This window comes from Macaca mulatta, chromosome 9, assembly GCF_049350105.2.
Source record: "Macaca mulatta isolate MMU2019108-1 chromosome 9, T2T-MMU8v2.0, whole genome shotgun sequence".
Classification (NCBI taxonomy): Eukaryota; Metazoa; Chordata; class Mammalia; order Primates; family Cercopithecidae; genus Macaca; species Macaca mulatta.
Window position 1 is genome coordinate 80,417,395 of NC_133414.1, and position 21,228 is coordinate 80,438,622.

Here is a 21,228-nt window from a genome sequence, read left to right on the forward strand (position 1 = left end):
CAGGCAACTGCCACCATGCCCAGCTAATTTTTGTATTTTTTGTAGAGACAGGTCTCTCTGTGTTACCCAGGCTGCTGTCGAGCTCCTGGAGGCAAGTGATCATCCTGCCTCAGCCTCCCAAAGTGCTGGGATTACAGGCATGAGCCACCTCGTCCAGCCTAATATTTTAATTATTAAAAATGTTTTTGAAAGTATCCAAATGTGGCCAGGTGTGGTGGCTCACACCTGTAATTCCAGCACTTCTGGGAGGCCGAGACGGGCGGATCACGAGGTCAGGAGATCGAGACCGTCCTGGCTAACACGGTGAAACTCCGTCTCTACTAAAAATACAAAAAATTGGCCGGGCGCGGTGGCTCAAGCCTGTAATCCCAGCACTTTGGGAGGCCGAGACGGGTGGATCACTAGGTCAGGAGATCGAGACCATCCTGGCTAACACGGTGAAACCCCGTCTCTACTAAAAAATACAAAAAACTAGCCGGGCGAGGTGGCGGGCGCCTGTAGTCCCAGCTACTCAGGAGGCTGAGACAGGAGAATGGCCCGAACCCGGGAGGCGGAGCTTGCAGTGAGCTGAGATCCGGCCACTACACTCCAGCCTGGGCGACAGAGCGAGACTCCATCTCAAAAAAAAAAAAAAAAAAAAAAGAAAGGGAAAAGGTTAAATACATGATGGCATATCCACTTGATTGGATATTAGGAAGACATTGTAATGATAATTATGATGATAATGAAGCAATCTACATAAGTGGTTACACTACAACAGTAAGTGAGGAAAGCAGTTCAGAACTGTATGTACCTTATCAACATAACTAAAAACATACAGGATGAAGAAAAACTAGGAAGGCTTCCACCCAGCAAATATGAAGGTGTTTGAGATTAAAAGTAAATTAAAGGTGGAATTATAAGTAACAGTTCCACTTTTTGTAATGTTGACATACAGAGCTGTAAAAAATACACATTGAAAACCTCCCAGTTTTCCTATGGATGAACAATCTGCAGGTCAGCGACCAGGTCTGGCCTGGTGCTATCAATAGGTCAAATAATGTCAATATATTGAACTGGAAAAGAATCTGTCAGAGTGGTTTCTATGTTCCTTTTTTCATTTTGTTAAATTTTTGTTTCCATGCTGGCATGGGAGATTTTTAGAAATTGTTCCAGGGTCTCAGTAGTAACCCTTGCAGGCAAGTCTGGCCCAGGATCTGGACAATTCTAGAGGCAGGAAGCACAGAGACAAAGAAGGGGCAGAGAAAAGAGCTGTGCCTTTTGACCGGGTGTGTTTTCACCCCGTGTTGGGAGGAGTGTTCTCAGAACCATGACTCAGTCCAGCAGCCATAAACCAGCCTCCCACATTACCCCAGAGACTTCCTGGGGCACTTGCTTAAGGTGGCTGTAAAAGTGCTTCCAACTTTCTCACCTCCCACGGGGAGAGGGAGGTCAGCTCCAGGCGTTGAAAAAGGCTGACTGTCCTTCCAGAAGGAACTGGAGCCCATCAGCAGAGGCTGCATTTCCCATCACAGGCTGCTCCTGAGCCTGCACCTGGGCTTGTGGACAAACATGGCCCGCCTGATCTAGGGTACAAAAGGTTAACCAACACAAAGGGGCCCAAGGAAATGAAATAAGTTTGCAGAATCAAAGATTTCAGGGTTCCAAAGATTCCCTCTTGGGGGTGGGAGAGACACCTGCAAGTTTTATCTTTCTTTACTAAGCAGGTAACAAAAGAAAGTGGATTCCTAGACAGCACCTCCTTAAGTAGCCAGTAGAGGGCTCTGTGAATCTAATCAACACTGGATTGCTTTACCGTGTTAAATTTTAAATTTGCTACCACCTCTAATTCAACTCTCTAATGAATAGAATTTAGCGGGAGTTTATCCCACCAAGTACCTGAGGGCTATAAGGGGCCTCACTTCCTCTCTCTCTGTCTCTCTCTGTCTTGTTTTGTTTTGAGAGGGAGTCTCATTCTGTTGCCCAGGCTGGGGTGCAATGGCGCGATCTCAGCTCACTGAAACCTCTGCCTCCCGGGTTCAAGCGATTCTCCTGCCTCAGCCTCCCGAGTAGCTGGGATTACAGGCACACTCCACCATGCCTGGCTAATTTTTGAATTTTTTAGTAGACATGGGGTTTTACCATGTTGGCCAGGCTGGTCTCGACCTCCTGACTTCAGGTGATCCATCCACCTCGGCCTCCCAAAGTGCTGGGATTATAGGCATGAGCCACCACGCTTGGCTTTCTTTTTTCTTTTCTTTCCTTTTTTTCAGACAGGGTCTCACTCTGTCACCCAGGCTGGAGTGCAGTAGCGCAATCTCCCGGACTCAAGCCATCCTCCCACCGCAGCCTCCCGAGTAGTTGGGACTGTAGGCACGCACCACCACGCCTGGCTAATTTTTACATGTTTTGTAGAGATGGGGTTTCTCCATGTTGCCCAGGCTGGTCTCAAACTCCTGGCCTCAAGTTTGAGATGAGATCTGCTCATCTCAGCCTCCCAGAGTACGGAGATTACAGCCGTGAGCCACAGCGCCCGGCCTCCTTGCTCATTTTGAAAGCAGGAGGGTGTCACGGCACAGCAGAAAGAGCACTGAAGGAAGAGTCAGCCAACTTGGGTTTAATCCTCATTCCATCCTAAATACTTGGTGACCTTGGCTAAGTCCTCCTGCTAGGAGGACTTCTGTCATCTGAACGTTGAGAGATGCTTTTTGCCCAGGGCCCTGACAGCCAGCTGGTGTGGCCAGAGTAGCAGACTGGGCTCATTTTAGCTGCCTGGAAAGAACTCTGGTTCCCTCCTGTTGACCCTTGGCAACCTTTAACCAGCCCACTTTGGAATGAATTTAGTAGACAAGTTCCCTGAGCAGAGTGACAAAATAATGCACACCATGAATAGTGGTGTGGCAAATAGCAGGTGCCAATAATAGATATTTCAGTGACTGTCTATTACAACTCACACCCTCTTGCTGCCCACATTTATATGCTTTCAAATACATGAATAAACAGATCTGCCCAACAGCTTTTTTTTTTTTTTTTTTTTTTTTTTTTTTTTTTTTTGAGATGAAGTCTCGCTCTTGTCCCCTAGGCTGAAGTGCAGTGGTGCAATCTCGGCTCACTGCAACCTCCACCTCCCAGGTTCAAGCGATTCTCCTGCCTCAGTCTCCTGAGTAGCTGGAATTACAGGCGTCTGCCACCACACCCAGCTAATTTTTGTATTTTTAGTTGAGACGGGGTTTCACCATGTTGGCCAGGCTGGTCTCAAACTCCTGACCTCAGGTGATCCGCCCACCTCGGCCTCCCAAAGTGCTGGGATGAGAGGCGTGAGCCACTGGCCCAGCCTTCTGCCCCAACACTTCTTAAAACTTCTTTGAAAATGATTCTCCTCGCCTGTGTGGCCTTTCCGAGCAAACATCCCTTACAACAAACACAATCCTCTTCAAGCTTTCCAAAGACTCTCCTCACCCCCTTCCGCATCCAGCACCTGCCAGGAAGTTCCGAGTGAAATGTAAGGTTCAGGACAGTAACGCAATGCCCAGGAGTGTGGGAGAATTACTCCCTCCACCCTCAGTGCGTCTTTTACTGCTCATATGCTCCCAGTGTCTTTTCTAATAAGCTCTCGTAACTCCCTTCTGATTTTTTTTTTTAAGGGAATCAGTTTTGTCCATGAAGAAGGAGCTGGGCATCTCTCAGCTTCGTGGGCCCTCCTTACCTTCTTGATCTGATCCTCCTTCAGCTTGCTAAAGTAAAATGCCATCAAGTGGACCGCAAACATTTTCCCCAAGTCTGCTTTCTCCTGAGATGGACAGAGATTCCTGTGCAGTGCTCACCCCCACGACTCTGGAGTGTTGCACGCCTCCGGTCCAGGCTGGCAGACCTACCGGGGAGCGAGGTGCTGTGGACTAAATACCTCCAGCCTGCTTGGTTCAATGATTAAACTTCGCCCCAACCTTTAGGCCCTCCCTCTGGCACACACTTGATTGTCTAATAGGAGGCTCTGGATGGTTGCTGAGGGTTAGTGGAGGGGGAAGCAGGGAATTGATGAGTTGCTTGACTACTTGAGAATTGGGTGCCACCAAATGTCATTGCTGAGCAACCCTCTCAAACCGGGGCTCCCCCAAGCCCACTCAGCCGAGGAAAATCTTCTGAAAAGTTGGGCATGAAACAAAGCCAACCTTCAGCCCGTGGAGCTGCTCTGCACATTTGCAGTCTTTTCTCTAGTCTTTTATGCCGGTGGCATGACTCTGTGACCCCCTGCTCCTCAGAAGCGCTGTCCTAACTAAAACTAAACATCGTCCTGGTCAACGGGATTTCAAGAACGTTGGGGCAGATTCTTCCATTTGTGACAGATCAGATCTCTTAACTAATAGCCCATGGTTAACAGAAAATGATCAATAAATGTTTACCTGTTCGCAATGTTAAGCCAGAAAACCTTTAGTTCACAGGTAGTGACCCAGAAAAAAATATTCCTGAGAAAGAGTGAACTGAAGTCACCAGTGCTCACTGGGAATCACTGCTGGAGAGAAGGAAGTCACACTTAAGAAGTGTCTCAGTCCAGCCAGGTGCAGCGACTCACGCCTGTAATCTCAGCACTTGGGGAGGCCGAGGCTGGCGGATCACCTGAGGTCAGGAGTTCGAGACCAGCCTGGCCAACATGGTGAAACCCCATCTCTACTAAAAATACAAAAACCTTAGCTGGGAGTGGTGGCAGGTGCCTGTAATCCCCGCTACTTGGGAGGCTGAAGCAGGAGAATCACTTGAACCTGGGAGGCACAGGTTGCAGTGAGCTGAGATCGTGCCGTTGCACTCCAGCCTGGGTGACAAAAGCAAAACTCCATCTCAAAAAAAAAAAAAAAAAAAGAGAGAGAGAAATGTCTCAGGCCACTGAGATGTTTTATTCACTCACTTCTCACTCCTCTTACTTGGCATGAGGAGGACCCAGAAAGCACCCGATACGCGGGTACAATCAACCTTGCACTCAGGCCGGGCGCGGTGGCTCAAGCCTGTAATCCCAGCACTTTGGGAGGCCGAGACGGGCGGATCACGAGGCCAGGAGATTGAGACCATCCTGGCTAACACAGTGAAACCCCGTCTCTACTAAAAAAAAAAAAAAAAAATACAAAAAACTAGCCGGGCGAGGTGGCGGGCGCCTGTAGTCCCAGCTACTCGGGAGGCTGAGGCAGGAGAATGGCGTAAACCCGGGAGGCGGAGCTTGCAGTGAGCTGAGATCCGGCCACTGTACTCCAGCCCGGGCGACAGAGTGAGACTCCGTCTCAAAAAAAAAAAAAAAAAAAAAAACACCTTGCACTCTTCCCACAGTCATCGGCTGGCTCATGAAACGAAAAGCAGCAATGTTAACAATCGCGGCTAACATGGATGGAGCATGTACCAATCCCATTTTGTTTTTATTACTATCGTTATTATTACTTTTTAGACAGGGTCTCATTTGTCCCCCAGGCTGGAATGCAGTGGTGGAATCATGACTCGCTGCAACCTCAACCTTCTGGGGGCTCAGGTGATCCTCCCACCTCAGTCCCCAGGGTAGCTGGGACTACAGGCATGTGGCACCATGCCCAGCTAATTTTTGCAGAGATGGGGTTTTGCCATGTTGCCCAGGCTGGTCTTAAACTCCTGGGCTCAAGTGATTTACCCACCTCAGCCTCCCAAAATGTTGGAATTACAGGCATGAGCCACTGCTTCTGGCCCACTCTTATTTTATAGATGAAAAAATCGAGGCCCAGAAAGGTGACGTGATCACAAAGCCATAAATAGGACAGCAGGGGGTCAATCCTTGGAGTTTGATTCCAGTGCCCAGCTCATAATACATGACATTGGCTCTCCTGCCCTGCTTTCTCCACGCAGTAGATACTCAATAGATACACAATCGATTTATTAGTAGCAGCAGCATTCTGTTGGATTGTTAAGAATTTCTTTATCTTTTTCTTTTTCTTTTTGAGACAGAGTCTCACTCTGTTGCCCAGGCTGGAGTATAGTGACTCAACCTCGGCTCACTACAACCTCCACCTCCTGGGTTCGAGCAATTCTCCTGCCTCAGCCTCCTGAGGAGCTGGAATTCAGTGCTCTCTACACATCGCCATGTGGATGAGCCATCAGGTCTCACTTAAGCCCACAGTGCAGAGGAGGCTCGGTTAAAACTACTTCAGATGCTTTTTTCCGATTGATATAAGCATATTAAAACTGTCTCCCAGATTGATAATCCCCATCCTTTTCAGTCCATTTACCCTCAGACTATGACTTTTAGCTTTCTCCTTTATTACACAAGCAAACGAAGATTGACCTTTAGTTCCCCAAACCATTCAGTTCCCCAAACCAGGTGGAACTGTTGGTGTTCTGAAATGGGCATGCTAGGCCCTAGTCCACACTCACTGAGGATAACATCCTGGGAAGACCATCTGCCATAAGTGATGACATTATTTATCTTAATTTCCCCACTAGTTGATGTGTTTCAGAAACAGACTCTCGCTACATTGCCCAGGCTGGATTCGAACTCCTGGGCTCAAGTGATCCTCTGGCTTCAGCCTCCTAAGTAGCTGGGACTACAGGCTTGCGTCACCACACCCAACATTTAATTCCCCCATTTAAAAAGTAACCTGGGCCAGGCACAGTGGCTCACACCTGTAATCTCAGCACTTTGGGAGGCTAAGGTGGGAGGTGGGCAGATTGCCTGAGGTCAGGAGTTCAAGACAAGCCTGGCCAACATGCTGAAACCCCATCTCTACTAAAAATGCAAAAATTACCTGGGCAATGATGATGGATGCCTGCAATCCCAGTGACTTGGGAAGCAGAGGTAGGAGAATTGTTTAAACCCAGGAGGTGGAGGTTGCTGTGAGCTGAGATCGCACCACTGCACTCCAGCCTGGGCAACAGAGTGAGACTCCATCTCAAAAAAAATAAAAAATAAAAAAAAGTAACCTTGGCAGTGCAGTATGCACCGACTGTCATTGATTTGCTCACCACAAGAATAAGAGGTTACAGCCGGGCGCGGTGGCTCACGCCTATAATCCCAGCACTTTGGGAGGCCGAGGCGGGTGGATCACGAGGTCAGGAGATCGAGACCATCCTGGCTAACATGGTGAAACCCCGTCTCTACTAAAAATACAAAAAACTAGCCAGGCGTGGTGGCGGGCACCTGTAGTCCCAGCTACTCGGGAGGCTGAGGCAGGAGAATGGCATGAACCCGGGAGGCAGAGCTTGCAGTGAGCCAAGATCACGCCACTGCACTCCAGCCTGGGCGACAAAGCGAGACTCCATCTCAAAAAAAAAAAAAAAAAAGAATAAGAGGTTACAGTAGCCAGTGGTCAAAAGAATGCAAACCATAACCAAAGATCTCTGCAATCTCACGGTTGCTTGTGTGAGTCAGATAGGCAGCCCTTGGAATTTTAATTGGGCAAATGACACCAGAGGATTTTCATCTATTGCATCATTCCATTTTTAATCTGAGCACATTAGCGTCTACATTCCAGGCCTGAGTAAGGTGACTAAACCAGGAAGTTTAATGATTACAGAGATCACATGCATTTGGAGTCATCTAGCTCAGCCCCTGCATTTTTATAGAATCAAGACAAAATAATTAGGTTATTTTACCATTCCTCATCTGATTACTCCAATTCAAGTCTTGGGATTTTTCACCCTTACTAAAGCTCTATTGGCTATTCAAGGATATCTAGGTTTGAATCTTATAAGTAGTTGGATTTTGCTTAAGAACACCCATTTGAGGGCTGACACTGACAAGTGACATTTTAGTTGAAGCACATCACCCACCTGGCCCAAATCTTCCATGTAAGAAGGGAAACTCTCCCATCTCTAGACACATCTCCATTTCATAGAGCTCCACTTTAATCTACACGGTCCATTTTGGCAAGGCCCAAAGATAATATCTGTTTTCCTTTAAGTACTGAGGATGGTGGGAGGACTAGAAGTCCAGTAAAATTTACCTATTTATTTAGCAAACACTTCCCAATGGGGTTTACTAGATGTCTTACGATATTAATTCCACGTAACTATCATTCTCCCTATTTTACAGATAGAGAAACCGAGGCCCAGAGCCCAGCTGGGACACGGTGAACTCGAGATTTGAACGCAGGCAGTCTAGCTCCAGAGCTCTTGCTTGCCCGCTGTGCTACACTGGCTAGGCTGGAAACAAGGCATGGGGAGACATGGGGTCTACGCTGGAAAACTGGCCCCAAGCTCTGGCTAACATAGTGGAAAGTGCACAGGACCTGGGGTCCCACTTTGGCTTTTTTTAAACTGCAGGTAAAGGTCCAAGTCTATATTAATATCTGTAAAAACTTCATAGCTACGTCAGTGGTCAAAATGAGAAAGAAAGCAAATTATCACACAAGGAAAGGCATGTGGTCTTCAGTGGGCACACTAAAAGTGTAGCAGGACGAGCCGCAGACAAAACTCCTCAGACACCGGATTAAAGAAGGAAGAGGTTTTTTATTCGGCCGGGAGCATCAGCAGACTCGGCGTCTTAAGAGCCGAGCTCCCCGAGAAAGAAATATTGGCCTTTTTAAAGGCTTACAACTTTAAGGGGTCCACGTGAAAGGGTCATGATAAATGGGAAACGTGACTGGGGGCTACATGCATCAGCTAACAGAACATAAAGTTTTACAATGCTTTTTTCCTACAGTGTCTGGAATTTACAGATAACACAAGTAGTTTAGGCCAGGGGTTGATGTTATTATTATTACTTTGTTTAACTCCTAGGACTGGGTGGTGGTGCCAAGGTTGTCTGGCTATTTATCTTACTTTTGTTTCTCTCTCTCTTTTCTCCTGTCTTTGAACTAGGCAAGGTGTGGGGAGGAGGGCAGTAGGAGTAGTAATGGTCTCCTCCCTTAAAAGCACCTCCTGAAGCTCAGCCTTTCCCTGGCTAGGGACCCCTCTTCAGCTCATCCCACTTGGTCTCGTGTGCAGACCTTCTAGTCCACTCAGTAAGGCATGATCGTAAACCATCAGAAGGTACCTGTTCCATATACTGGAATTGAACAGTTGGGAATTTTATGGAAATTCTATTCCTGTTACTAAAGAAAACAGTTCTTAATTCTGCCCTGTATTCTTTTTAATGGTAAGGCCAAAGTTAAGTTGTCATAGCATAAATCAGTCTGACCTGCTGGTACTCCACTTGCTGCAAAAGAATCAGAAACTATGTGAGAGAGTACAAACTTCCATAATAAGAAAACCAATGTAGAAACTTCCAAACACTGCCAGTGGTTACAGTTACAATGGTGTCTCTATGGGAGCAGCCACAAATGAAACAGAAATGCTAACCTCAGCAAGTTTCAAAAGAATGCTACTAATCATTTTACAGGTTTATTCCGAACCGAAGACAGGGAATGCTCAGGAAGAAATTCCGACACAATTTCTACATCATAACTGTACATTAAGGGTCATATTTGCAAAACACGTATCAAGGAAAGAAAAGCCGAACAAGAAAATGCAGTTCATATGACTTTTAACATTTTTCAGCATATTTACAACTGCAATTGCACAAAATAACTTTTCAAAGCAAACGAGACTTCTGGTTTAGCATGACATTAACCTACAAGGACAAAGAGAAAGGAAACAGTGACCGATAAGAGATCTTAACATAATTCTGGAAGACAGGAAGCTCACGGAAGTAATCGCTTAGTAGAGGAAACACTGAAACCTGAGTGCCCGCAGAGAGTGACTCGGCTGAGAAGGGAGCTGTGACATTTGTAAAACTCTAAAAATGCTCAGGAATCAGAGGCCTGGGGGAAAACATAGAGTCCAAAACAGGAGACTGGTTAAAAAGCTATATAAAAAAGCTTGACCAGGCACGGTGGCTCATCCCTGTAATCCCAGCATTTTGGGAGGCCAAGGCGGGTGGATCATTTGAGGTCAGGAGTTCGAGACCAGCCTGGCAAATATGGTGAAACCCCCATCCCTACTAAAAATACAAAAAAAAATGAGCCAGGCATGGTGGTGGACACCTCTAATCCCAGCTACCAAGGAGACTGAAGCACAAGAATAGCTTGAACCTGGGGGGCGGATTTTGCAATGAGCTGAGACTGCACCACTGCACTCAAGCTTGGGCGACGGACCCAGACTCCATCTCAGGGGCCAGAAAAAAATAAACCCAAACCCACAGGTGTGGAAAGGGAAAACTATAGAGACAGTAAACAAATTGCTAGTGGCCAGGGATTCGGAAAGGTGGGGGATGCTGAATCAGTGAAACATGAGGGCATTTTTAGGGCAGTGAAACTATTCTGTATGACACTGTAATGGCAAATACATGACACACTTTCAAAATCCATAGAATTTGACAGCACAAAGAATGAACTTTAATGTACATACTTTCAAAAAAACATTTAGGAGGTCAGCGATGCAACACAGACTGTGAAGTGAGAGTCTAACTGTGTTGCAAATGTGTGAAATAGCCTCACTGAAGGGGAAGGGGAGGGAAAATATGCTGACCTAAGAAACTTTGGAAATTAATAGAGTAAGACTACAATTATAAGGAAGTGTATGTAGCACTGTATTCTGGTTGATAAAGTTGCTTCCTGCAAGAGCACCCTTAACAATTCTGAAACCACTGCACCAGAATGCTGAAATGGAACAATTAAGTACATGGATGGTGGATGGCGGGAGGGAGGTTTCTTGCTGTTGGAGTGAGAGGCTTCAAGCAGGGGAGAAGACTAGAATGATCCATGTCACTGGATTAGAATTGAGGACATCAGTATAAACTCATGTTTAGCTTGATATAGACATAGATGGCTATACATATATGTTTATATAAAGGTTTAAAGACATGTGTATATAGTTTAGTATACACATGCATATGTCCTTGCTTTGTCAGCTGAGAAACCCTAGAAGCAACGACACCCAGTAGCAACAAGCACACCTAGTGCCCAGATCAAAGAACCAGGTCTATATAAGATGGTCCTGGCGCATCTTGTAGTGCCAGAAAGGAAAGAAGTAATCAACAAAACAAAAACCAAATGGTACGGATGCGTCAAAGGAACCCAGGAGCCAACTGAAAGTGAAAGTGTTCCAATAACCAAAGCTAGGAAACATTGATAGGAGTGTTAAAAAAAAGAAACAAGAAAAAATTGAGCAAGATAAAGTTTGATTGGATTGTAACCCAAAGTCTACATTTCCATTAGCCTATACTGATATAAACAAATAATTGCATAAATATATAAGTAAGGGAGAAAGGACCAATCTCCCATGCAGAAAAATGTACATAGATACTCCACCCACAAAGAGGTGGAGCACAGTGTACACAGGGACTCTTTCCAGAGAGTTCAGTTTGGAAAATGAGAAAAGGGTAACATGACAGTGAAGAAACCTGACACATGTCTTCAGGCACGTGATGAAGGTCAACCTCAGCAGGGTGAAGTCATGTTGATAGTATAGATCCGTGGTATGAGGTGGTAAGACTGGCGCCTTACCTCTGGGTTCTTTCTCCCAAAACCCAAACCCTAGTCTGATCATAAGAAAAACATCAGACAAATCCCAACTGAGGAATAGTCTATAGAATACATGACTAGTACTCAAAGCTGTTGAGATGATCAACAGCAAGTCTGAGAAACTGTCACAGCCAGGAGGAGCCTAAGGAGACAACTGAATGTCATGTGGTGTCTTGGATGGGATCCAAAAGAGCAGAAGGCCACTGGGTAAAAACTAAGGGGATCTAAACAACCTGTGGCCTTTAGTTAATAATAATGTATCAGTCTTGGTTCATTAATGATAACAAATGTACCACACTAATATAAGATGTTAATGGAGGAAATGTAAAATATTAATGGGAGAAATGTGTTGGGTATATGGGAATTCTTTGTATTATCTTTGCATTTTTTCTGCAAATCTAAAACTATCCTTTTTTTTTTTAAGTTTATGTTTAAAACACCCTACAGGCCAGGTGTGGTGGCTCACGCCTGTAATCCCAGCACTTTGGGAGGCTGAGGTGGGTGGACCTCCTGAGGTCAGAAGTTCAAGACCAGCATGGCTAACATGACAAAACCCCGTCTCTACTAAAAATACAAAATCAGCCGGCTGTGGTGGTGTGCACCTGTAGTCCCAGCTATTCTGGAGGCTGAAGCAGGAGAATTGCTTGAACCCAGGAGGCAGAGGTTGCAGTGAGCTGAGATCACACCATTGCACTCTAGCATTGGCAACAAAAGCAAAACTCCATCTCAAAAACAAAAACAAACAAAAAAAACCTTACAGATACTGCCAGGCATGGTGGCTCACACTAGCACTTTGGGATCACCTGAGGTCAGCCTGGCCAACATGGTGAGACCCAGTCTCTACTAAAAATACAAAATTAACTGGGTGTGGTGGTGCACGCTTGTAATCCCAGCTACTCAGGAGGCAGAGGCAGGAGAATTGCTTGAACTTGGGAAGCAGAGGTTGTTTTCTTTTTGTTTGTTTGTATATTTGTTTTTTGAGACAGAGTCCCACTCTGTTGCCTAGGCTGGAGTGCAGTGGCGCGATCTCGGCTCACTGCAACCTCCGCCTCCCGGGTTCAGGGGATTCTCCTGCCTCAGCCTCCCGAGCAGATGGGACTACAGGCATGCACCAGCACGCCCAGCTAATTTTTGTATTTTTAGTAGAGACTGGGTTTCACCATATTGGCCAGGCTGGTCTCTAACTCCTGACCTCATGATCCACTCCCTGCCGCCCGCCTTGGCCTCCCAAAGTGCTGGGATTACAGGTGTGAGCCACCACACCTAGCCTTGGGAGGCAGAGGTTGTAGTGACCCGAGTTCATGCCACAGCACTCCAGCCTGAGCGACAGAATGAGACTCTGATTAAAAAAAAATAAAGTAAAATAAACCTTACAGATACTGACATTTGGGGAATCATTTAAAAAGCCAGCTTATCATCCAATCAACCTGCATAAAAACTGAAAAAGCATTAGGCCTATAAACAGAGCTCTGCATTAGCTTATTTCTTCACTTTTAAACATAGACACAGGCAAGGATCACTAGACACATGAGACAAGTTTCCAACAATAAAGGTAGAAACAAAACCAAGCTAGGAAAAAGAAAAAGAATGAGAATAATGTAAGAAACAGAAAAAAATTTTTAAATTACTTTATCTAGAGATACTATAGGTGGAGGTTTATTTTATTTATTTTTTTTTTTTTGAGACAGAGTCTAGCTCTGTCGCCCAGGCTGGAGTGCAGTGGCCGGATCTCAGCTCACTACAAGCTCCGCCTCCCAAGTTTACGCCATTCTCCTGCCTCAGCCTCCTGAATAGCTGGGACTACAGGCGCCCGCCACCTCGCCCGGCTAGTTTTTTGTATTTTTTAGTAGAGACGGGGTTTCACCGTGTTAGCCAGGATGGTCTCGATCTCCTGACCTTGTGATCTGCCCGTCTTGGCCTCCCAAAGTGCTGGGATTACAGGCTTGAGCCACCGCGCTCAGCCTATCTATTTTTTTTGAGACAGGGTCTGGTACTGTTGCCCAGGTTGGAGTGTAGTGGTACCTTCTCAGCTCACTGCAACCTCTGCCTCCTGGGCTCAAGTGATCCTCCCACCTTAGCCTCTCGGGTAGCTGGGACTACGGGCGCACACCAACATGCCTGGCTAATTTTTGCTTTTTTTGTAGAGACAGTGTTTTGCCGTGTTGCCCAGGCTGGTCTTGAACTTTTGAGCTCAAGCGATCTGTCTGCCTTGGCCTCCCAAAGTGTTGGGATTACAGGCGTGAGCCACTGCACCCAGCCAGGTTTATGTATTTTAAAGTTTTGAAACAGGGGAGGGAAATCTCAGCATGATTCCCTTATCCATTTGCCTGTCCCTTAGCAAACCTCTACTTTTCATTGCATCCTAATAGGTTTGAGTTAGACACACACAGAATGACTGCATCATAATTACAGACTCTCAGTTTTGAGTCATAAGAGACTCTGATTTGTGATAATAGTTTTATATATTTGTGATTTACAGTCACTTTTCAAGAGTTTCATTTTGCAGATTTATACTCTTCCACATATATAACATACAAAACATTACAAGTCACTGGATATTACTCTCGGTCATTTTCTAACCACATTTTATTAGATTACCAGGTCTGTATAGTGATAGTTTCTAAGCCTTAGTCCACATCCCATGTTTAAGTTCAGTGGAATCCATAATAATCCAAGGAGGGCTCTCAGGCAAGTACTTCAAAATCTGTGAGAAGACTGCAAGGATAGGAAAGGGCTTTCAGAAAGAGCAACATGACCATAGTGAAATGGGAATGAACACCTGGAATTCAGCTGGCCCTGAAGCCCACAAAGAAAGGTAAGTGACATGTCAAGCTTGTTGCAGAGAAGGAAGACTAGGCTGCTTTCTTGGTGACAATTTTAGGTACACTGAAGAGAACTCTCCAGGGCCACTCCAATTCTACTCTTCCTGTTTCGCTTCACATGCTGCCATCTTTTCTTTAGTCTCTTCTTACTACGGTGCCCTCTTTTCCCTCCAAGGGAAGGAGGACTGAAAGGGCAAACTATCACTATTTATAAATGCTCATTAGCTAAATGTTCAAGCAGCCCTTCCCTTACAGCACCTCCCACCCCCACCTCTCTTATTGGAGGCTTTAACTTTATTTAACTTATTTACTTATTTATTTAGAGACAGAGTCTCGCTCTGTTGTCCAGGCTGGAATGCAGTGGCATGATCACTGCTCACCGCAGCTTCCACCCCAGCCTCCCAAGTAGCTGTACTACTGGTGAACGCCACCACACCTGGCTAATTTTTAAAAATTTTTGTAGAGATGGGGTCTCACTGCGTTGCCCAAGCTGGTCTCAAACTCCTGGCCTCAAGCGATCTTCCTGCCTTGGTCTCCCAAAGTGCTGGGATTACAGGCATGAGCCACTGTGCCCAGCCACTTCCTTATTGAACATATTCAGGACTTTCCACTTGCCTTAGTTTTTAAGTGTCTCGCCTAAGTCTTTTCTCTGACTTACCAACTCTGGCCCCCAAACTGGAGAAAACAGGAGAGTTAACAGCACTATAAGTGATGTACCCCATCACTTAAATACAATGGGACCAAATCCCCTATTTGGTTCAGTTCATAGATATTTCTTGTAACCATCTGGACAAGCATGATTATGTCTGCTATGGTGTAAGTCACAGGGGTAAGCAAATTTTAGAAGCTGCAGTTGCCTCGTTGCAGAATATCAAGAGATAAGCCCTTCCAGGCATTTCACTAGTTTATCCATAAGCAAGGCAGATACAGATTGAGTGCCACCCACTTAGCCTTTATTTCCATGAAGGCAAAGGTCAGAATGAAGATTGTCATCTCAGTTAAATGTCACCTCTAAACTACCGAAGAAAAAAGCAGAGAGAGGTTGCTAATCTGGCTACGTTCCCTCACCCAATTTGAATCAAATCATATTTAATCCCTACTGTGATGTCAGCCTCAATTCAATAGTTGCTCAAGAAATTAGTTCAGTTGTCAGAATAATCTGAGAGCTCAATTCACAGCCCAGACTGGACCCAAACCTTCAGGTTCATTTATATAATAAAATGCTTCCTGTGTGCCAGGCCCTGTGCTAAATGGCACATGATCACATTTAACCTCCAAAACAACTCTAAGTGAGCGTACTGACCATTTTCTTCAAATGTGAGATCAAGCCCAGAGACGGCAAGGCTACTAAGCTGTGAGTGATAAGAAAAGGAACCACATCTGTCTAATTCCAAAGCTTCCACCTTTAAACCCCTTTTAGCTAGGTTTCTGAACAGGGTTGAAAACTTTGTTGGACAAGCATAGGCCACTATGCATCAGACTGGCCTTTGGACAAGGGAAGACCACCCTACCTAAAACAGCCCATCCCTGCCACCCAGCATCACTCTTTACTTATTCTACTTCTTTCTAGCAGTCTTCTCTAAAATTACACCCATTCATCTCACAAAGACTGATTTCTGCTATATTCCAGACACTGTGGATTCAGCAGTGAAACAGACTACAATCTCTGTCCTCATCGGCCTGACATGATTTGTTAACCTGTTCCTGTCTCTCCTACCAAATATGAGATCCATGAGGGTAGAACATTGCCAGTCTTGCTTACTGCATATTTCCAGCACCTAAATAGCCTCTGGTATATGGGTACAATAGACAGCAATGTTTGTCAAAGAATTCCATCCACGACATCCTCAGCATGGCATAGGAAGCTGGTCAAACGATTCACCAAAACGATTTTATTCCCATGCAGAGTTCCTTATGGTGCACTGTCTCAGTACTCTTCTACAAATGGCCATTATATAAAGATTTAAATTAAACCTCTATGATATCCTAGTATTTTCTAAATGTTGAAAAAAAAAACCAAAACAGTTTAGTCATCAAGAGTGATTTTTCTGTGCAAAAAAAAAAAAAAAACCACACACACACACCCCCCCCCCAACACCAAAAAACTCCCAGTACCAGATAGCCACAATACGAGAGCAGGGAGTAAATGCGTATGAGGAAAAAGGATTCAAAATAGATTTTTATTTGCAAAATTAAATTAAAAAAAAGAAAAAAAAAAAAAAAAAAAAAACCAGGAACAGAAAACTAGTCCGAATCAGGTTCCTTCTTCTTTCTTCTTGTCCCTTTTGGATGAGTCCCAGACTCCGTTCTTTCTTTGCTGCATTCAGTCTGTTGTGTCATCCACTCTTTTTCTAGCTGTTTCAGCATGTCTGGAGTGAGGAGTCCTTGCTGCACCAATCTGGAAGCAAGGGACAGCTCTCCTGCATTGGCGCTGGGTGGCTCAGTAGCTTTACTCCCTAGAGCTTTGGTGCCGCGTGTCCTTCTAGCTTGGCTCTTTAAGGTTCCTGACAATCGTGACTGGCTCACTGATGGAAAGCTCTCCAAATTCAACAGCTTATGCGTCTCAGACACTTTAATCAATTTAGTGATATTGTGCACACCATCTTGGATAATACCATCTAGTTCCTTCTGGAGATCTCGAATAAGGCTGGCATCTGGAAACATATCCATAAATCGGTAGCTGGGAAAAAGACACATTAGCATTATGGCAACAGCTCTTACTGCAGTCACTGGACTACTCTCAATGGCACACCTACATCTTGACATTGATTAATTCTAAATGTTCTTTTTGCAAACTCTCTTCAGTGCCTTTGCTCAACCTTTATTTCTGCCCCCACACATCCGAGGAATATGTCATCCTGAGGGAGGGTCAGCACTATACCTCAACAGACTCTTGATATACTCCTAGAGAGGGACATGCACCTCCTTTAAGAATCACTGGCCTAGAACAGGACTTCTCAAATGATAATGGACAAGTGAATCACCCAGGGATCTTGTTAAAATGCAGAATCTGATCAAGTCAGGGATGGGCCTGATACTCCTTAGTTCTAACAAGCTCCCAGGTGATACCAGTGCTTTTGGTCCAAGGACCATCCTTTGACCAGCAAGAGTCCAGTGGACCTTCCTTCTCACCCAGCCAACTTAACTAGAATTGTAATAACTCAAGTCATTTTTGGAATGGGTATAAACCATTCCATCAGTTGAACTGCCTTTATGGACAACAGACATAATATAGAGCATCTTGCAAATATGTCCATAATTTGAAATAGAAAAACAAATTCATAAAACCTTTAATTTGTCCTACTAGAAAAATGAGAGCACATAAAGGAAAAATGTTGGTACCTTAGCCACAGGTAAAGATCCAAGACATCGTGCACGGCTTCAAGATCCATGAGGTCTTTAATATTCCTAGGTGGAAGTAAAGGCCATTTGATGTATCGGCGTAACCATGCAAAGGTCAGGGGCTCATTCCTGCTATACTGCCTGGCAAACTGAGAGGGAAAGAGGAAAAGAGTTTCATAGAAGTGTCAGAATTCCCTTAAGTCTACAATTAGAAAGAGAAAAAATAAGGAAGCAAAACAAAAACATTAATTGTGGTTGTATTTCAATAGACAGGTGGTTTCTTTTCTCCTTTGTACTTTTCTCCTTTGTTAAGAACATTTAATACTTTATAAGGCCAGGTACAGTGGCTCACGTCTATAATCCCAGCACTCTGGGAGGCTGAAGCAGGTAGATCACTTGAGCCCAGGAGTTCGAGACTAGCTGGGGCAACATGGAGAAACCCCATCTCTATAAAAAACACAAAGAATTAGCTGGGCATGGTGGTGTGTGCCTGTGATTCCATCTACTCCTCAGGAAGCTGAGGTGGAGGATTACTGAGCCCGGGGAGGTCAAGGCTGCAGTGAGCCATGATCTAGCCACTGCACTCCAGCAGCGTGAGACCATCTGGAGAAAGAAAAAAAAAAAAAAAAAGAAGATGATTGCCTTCTTTTTCTAAAACCAGGGTAATAATACGTGCAGCAGAAGTTCAAGGGCTACTCTGGGCACACAACCTATAGAGTATCCCTGCTTCACAAGGAGCAGTTTAAAAAAAAAAAAAAAAGAAGAGCTGTAGAAGGACTAACTTTCCAGGGCCTGTCTGTTAACTCTTATTTAGGAATATGTGATGTTCTAAGCTATGGACAGACAGTACCTGAAGACTCCTATTTCTATCTCATTATGTAATAGTCCTATAACCTCAAATATGAGCTTAAGTTTATCTTGTTAATGTTCTCCCTTATTATATAGAATCCCTCTGAGGTGGCCTGGTGCAAGGCTGGTCGGAAGTCAATCTTGGCTCTGCCTCCTGCGAGCTGTGTGGCTTTGGCCAAGTCACCACTCTGTGCTTCAGCTTCCTCACTGGTAACATGAGACACCACAGCCCTGTCTTGAACCACAAGACACTGCTGGGGAATGTGCTTTGAAAACCATGTTGCATTCCAGACATTAGGCAATATTATACATCACCTGTACTACAGAAGATAGACATACAACCACACAGTAAGACCCCTCAAGCAAGAGTTTACATAAAATCTTCAGCTTCAAGATTCAAGCTGATTTCAAATGATTCATTTCCTAATTAGGGGAAATTATCTCTAAATGCTTAACCTAAACAAGGTCAATACTTCAGAGAGGAAGAGTAGTTTTAGATCAACTGTGTTTAAATAATGCCACAATTGTGTTAAATTCAGTCTGGTCCACTCTGCTAAGTTTAATAAATGCCAAGTAGGATAGCCATAAAAGACAGAAATGTGACCACACTGCCTGCCAGGCAGGACAGGCCAAGCATGAGTTCTCAAGTTATCTTATAAAGGCAGTAGCTCTATTTTTTTTTGGCCACAGACAACTAATGGAAGCCCAATACATAAAAGAGCTAAGTAAGGAGTTATGCAGAGAGGGCAGGGAGAGATGCCCGCCCGCCCGCCCATCCATCCATCTATCCATCCATCCGTCCATCCATCCGTCCGTCCATCCATCCATCCATCCAGCAGCTGGCCCTAAAGGAGCTCCATGGAGCACAGCTTCCAAATCACAGTCCTAAGGGGCATGGTAAGTCATCAGTGTGATTGAGCTCTTTCATAGTTCAGTAATGACAAAGATCAAGAAAAAAGGAAAAGCCTCTAGATTTCATATTCTAATTTTCAAACAGAAAACACATGGAGCGGCCAGGCAAGGTGGCTCACGCCTATAATCCTAGCACTTTGGGAGGCCAAGGTGGGTGGATTACTTGAGGTCAGGAGTTTGAGACCAGCCTGGCCAACATGGTGAAACCCCATCTCTACTAAAAATACAAAAAATTAGCCAGGCGTGGTGGCGGGCACCTGTAATCCCAGCTACTTGGGAGGCTGAGACAGGAGAATCACTTGAACCTGGGAGGCGGAGGTTGCAGTGAGCCAAGTTCATGCCACTGCACTCCAGCTGGGGCAACAGAGGGAGACTTCATCTCAAAAAGAAAACACACAGCGCATCATGGCGCACACCTGTAGTCCTAGCTACTCAGGAGGCTGAGGTGGAAGGATCGCCTGAGCCCAGGAGTTTGAGGTTACAGTGAGCTATGATTGCGCCACTGCACTGCAGCCTGGGCAACACAGCGAGACCTTAAGAAAACAAGCAACTGTTGACCTGCACGTTCCAGAGACTCCCTACACTTTAGTATAAAGAGCTTCTATTCACTAGAATAGCTCTTTAAAGGATGGTGTGAATGGGGCCAAGGCCATGGGGACTGAGTTCCACTCAGGTCAGTTTACAGCAGTTTAAGATTGTTCCATAAACTTCAACCTTATGCTAGCTAAGTTTTTCACAAATGCCAGCTCTAAGAAATATATTTTCTAGGTAAACATCTAGACATGGAAGGTCTCTAACACATATTGTTAAGAGAAAAAGAAAAGGCAAGTTTTGAGTAATTCATTAAGATAACGTTGATGGGGCTGGGCACAATGGCTCATGCCTGTAATCCTAGCACTTTGGGAGGCTGAGGCGGGTGGACTGCTTGAGCTCAGGAGTTCGTGACCAGCCTGGGGAACATGGCAAAACCCTGCCTCTACAAAATATAAAAAAATTAGCCAGGCATGGCACGTGCCTGTAAGCCCAGATACTCAGGAGTCTGAGGCACAAGAATCGCTTGAATCCAGGAGGCAGAGGTTGCAGTGAGCTGAGATGGCACCACTGCACTCCAGCCTGAGCGACAGAGTGAGACTCTGTCTCAAAACACAAAAGATAATTTTTTACAGGGAAACGGACCCTCACAAATCTAGTGTTTCCATATGAACATGCATGTAGGCAAACGCAGTGAAAAACAGTCTGCAAAGATACACACAAACTTACACAAGTAGTTATTTCAGAGGACTAAGATTGGGAGGGAGCCACATTTAAGCTATCTGTAATGTTTTCATTTTGTATAAAGAGAATGTATGTATTATTTATGTAATTTTTTTTTTTAAAGGACAGAGTCTTGCTATGTTGCTGGAGATGTTCTCGAACTCTTAGGCTTAAGCAGAGTTGGCCTTCCTGCCTTGGCCTCCCAAAGTGCTGGGATTACAGGCATAAGCCACAGCACTGGACTATTTACATTATTTAAAAAATAAGTTTAGAGATAGATTTGATTAGAATATAGTTCGTATGCAGAATGCTCAGGCCTACAGAGGAAATGGCAATGAACCTCAGTGAGTCAGGACAAGATTCAGAGAAGGGGAGGCCTTTGGGTTTAGTGGGGTGGGGAGAGCATGCAAAGCAGAGGAAATAGGGCGGGCAAGGTCCCAGAGAGGTGAGAGAACAGCAAGTCGGGGCAGGAAGTTCAGTGTCCACTGTCCTTCCTGGCCCCCAGGAATCCTGTGCTTCTCAGAAGTCAGAGATTTGCATCCCTGCCCAAATGAGTAAAAAGGGGCTAGAACCCTGGCATGGTGCTCATACAAGACAGTAACTCCTGGCTCAGTGCTTTACAC

At 45.1% G+C, this 21,228-nt stretch overlaps 2 protein-coding genes across 7 annotated transcripts in view; both read right to left on the bottom strand.

The window, feature by feature from the left end:
* The window catches only part of HKDC1 (hexokinase domain containing 1), a 47,280-nt gene extending 43,396 nt beyond the window's left edge, over positions 1 to 3,884 (bottom strand). For 3 of the 5 annotated variants that reach the window (XR_003719367.2, XM_028826569.2, XM_001110556.4), the window contains exon 1: positions 3,686 to 3,884. Coding sequence is in view for 3 of the 5 variants with exons in the window: in XM_028826569.2 (XP_028682402.2) it covers positions 3,686 to 3,748 (63 nt within the window). In the remaining 2 variants the exon portion in view is untranslated. The remainder of the gene's footprint in view (positions 1 to 3,685) is intronic. The other 2 variants (XM_077946677.1, XM_077946676.1) reach the window with 2 other exon arrangements.
* Positions 3,885 to 16,401: 12,517 nt separating this feature from the next.
* Positions 16,402 to 21,228, bottom strand: part of SUPV3L1 (Suv3 like RNA helicase) — a 29,857-nt gene continuing 25,030 nt past the window's right edge. For both annotated transcript variants that reach the window (XM_001110593.5, XM_015147491.3), the window contains 2 exons: positions 17,591 to 17,739; positions 16,402 to 16,928 (listed from right to left, as the gene is read on the bottom strand). In XM_001110593.5, the coding sequence (XP_001110593.2) occupies positions 16,493 to 16,928; positions 17,591 to 17,739 (585 nt within the window). In that variant the 3' untranslated portion in view covers positions 16,402 to 16,492. The remainder of the gene's footprint in view (positions 16,929 to 17,590; positions 17,740 to 21,228) is intronic.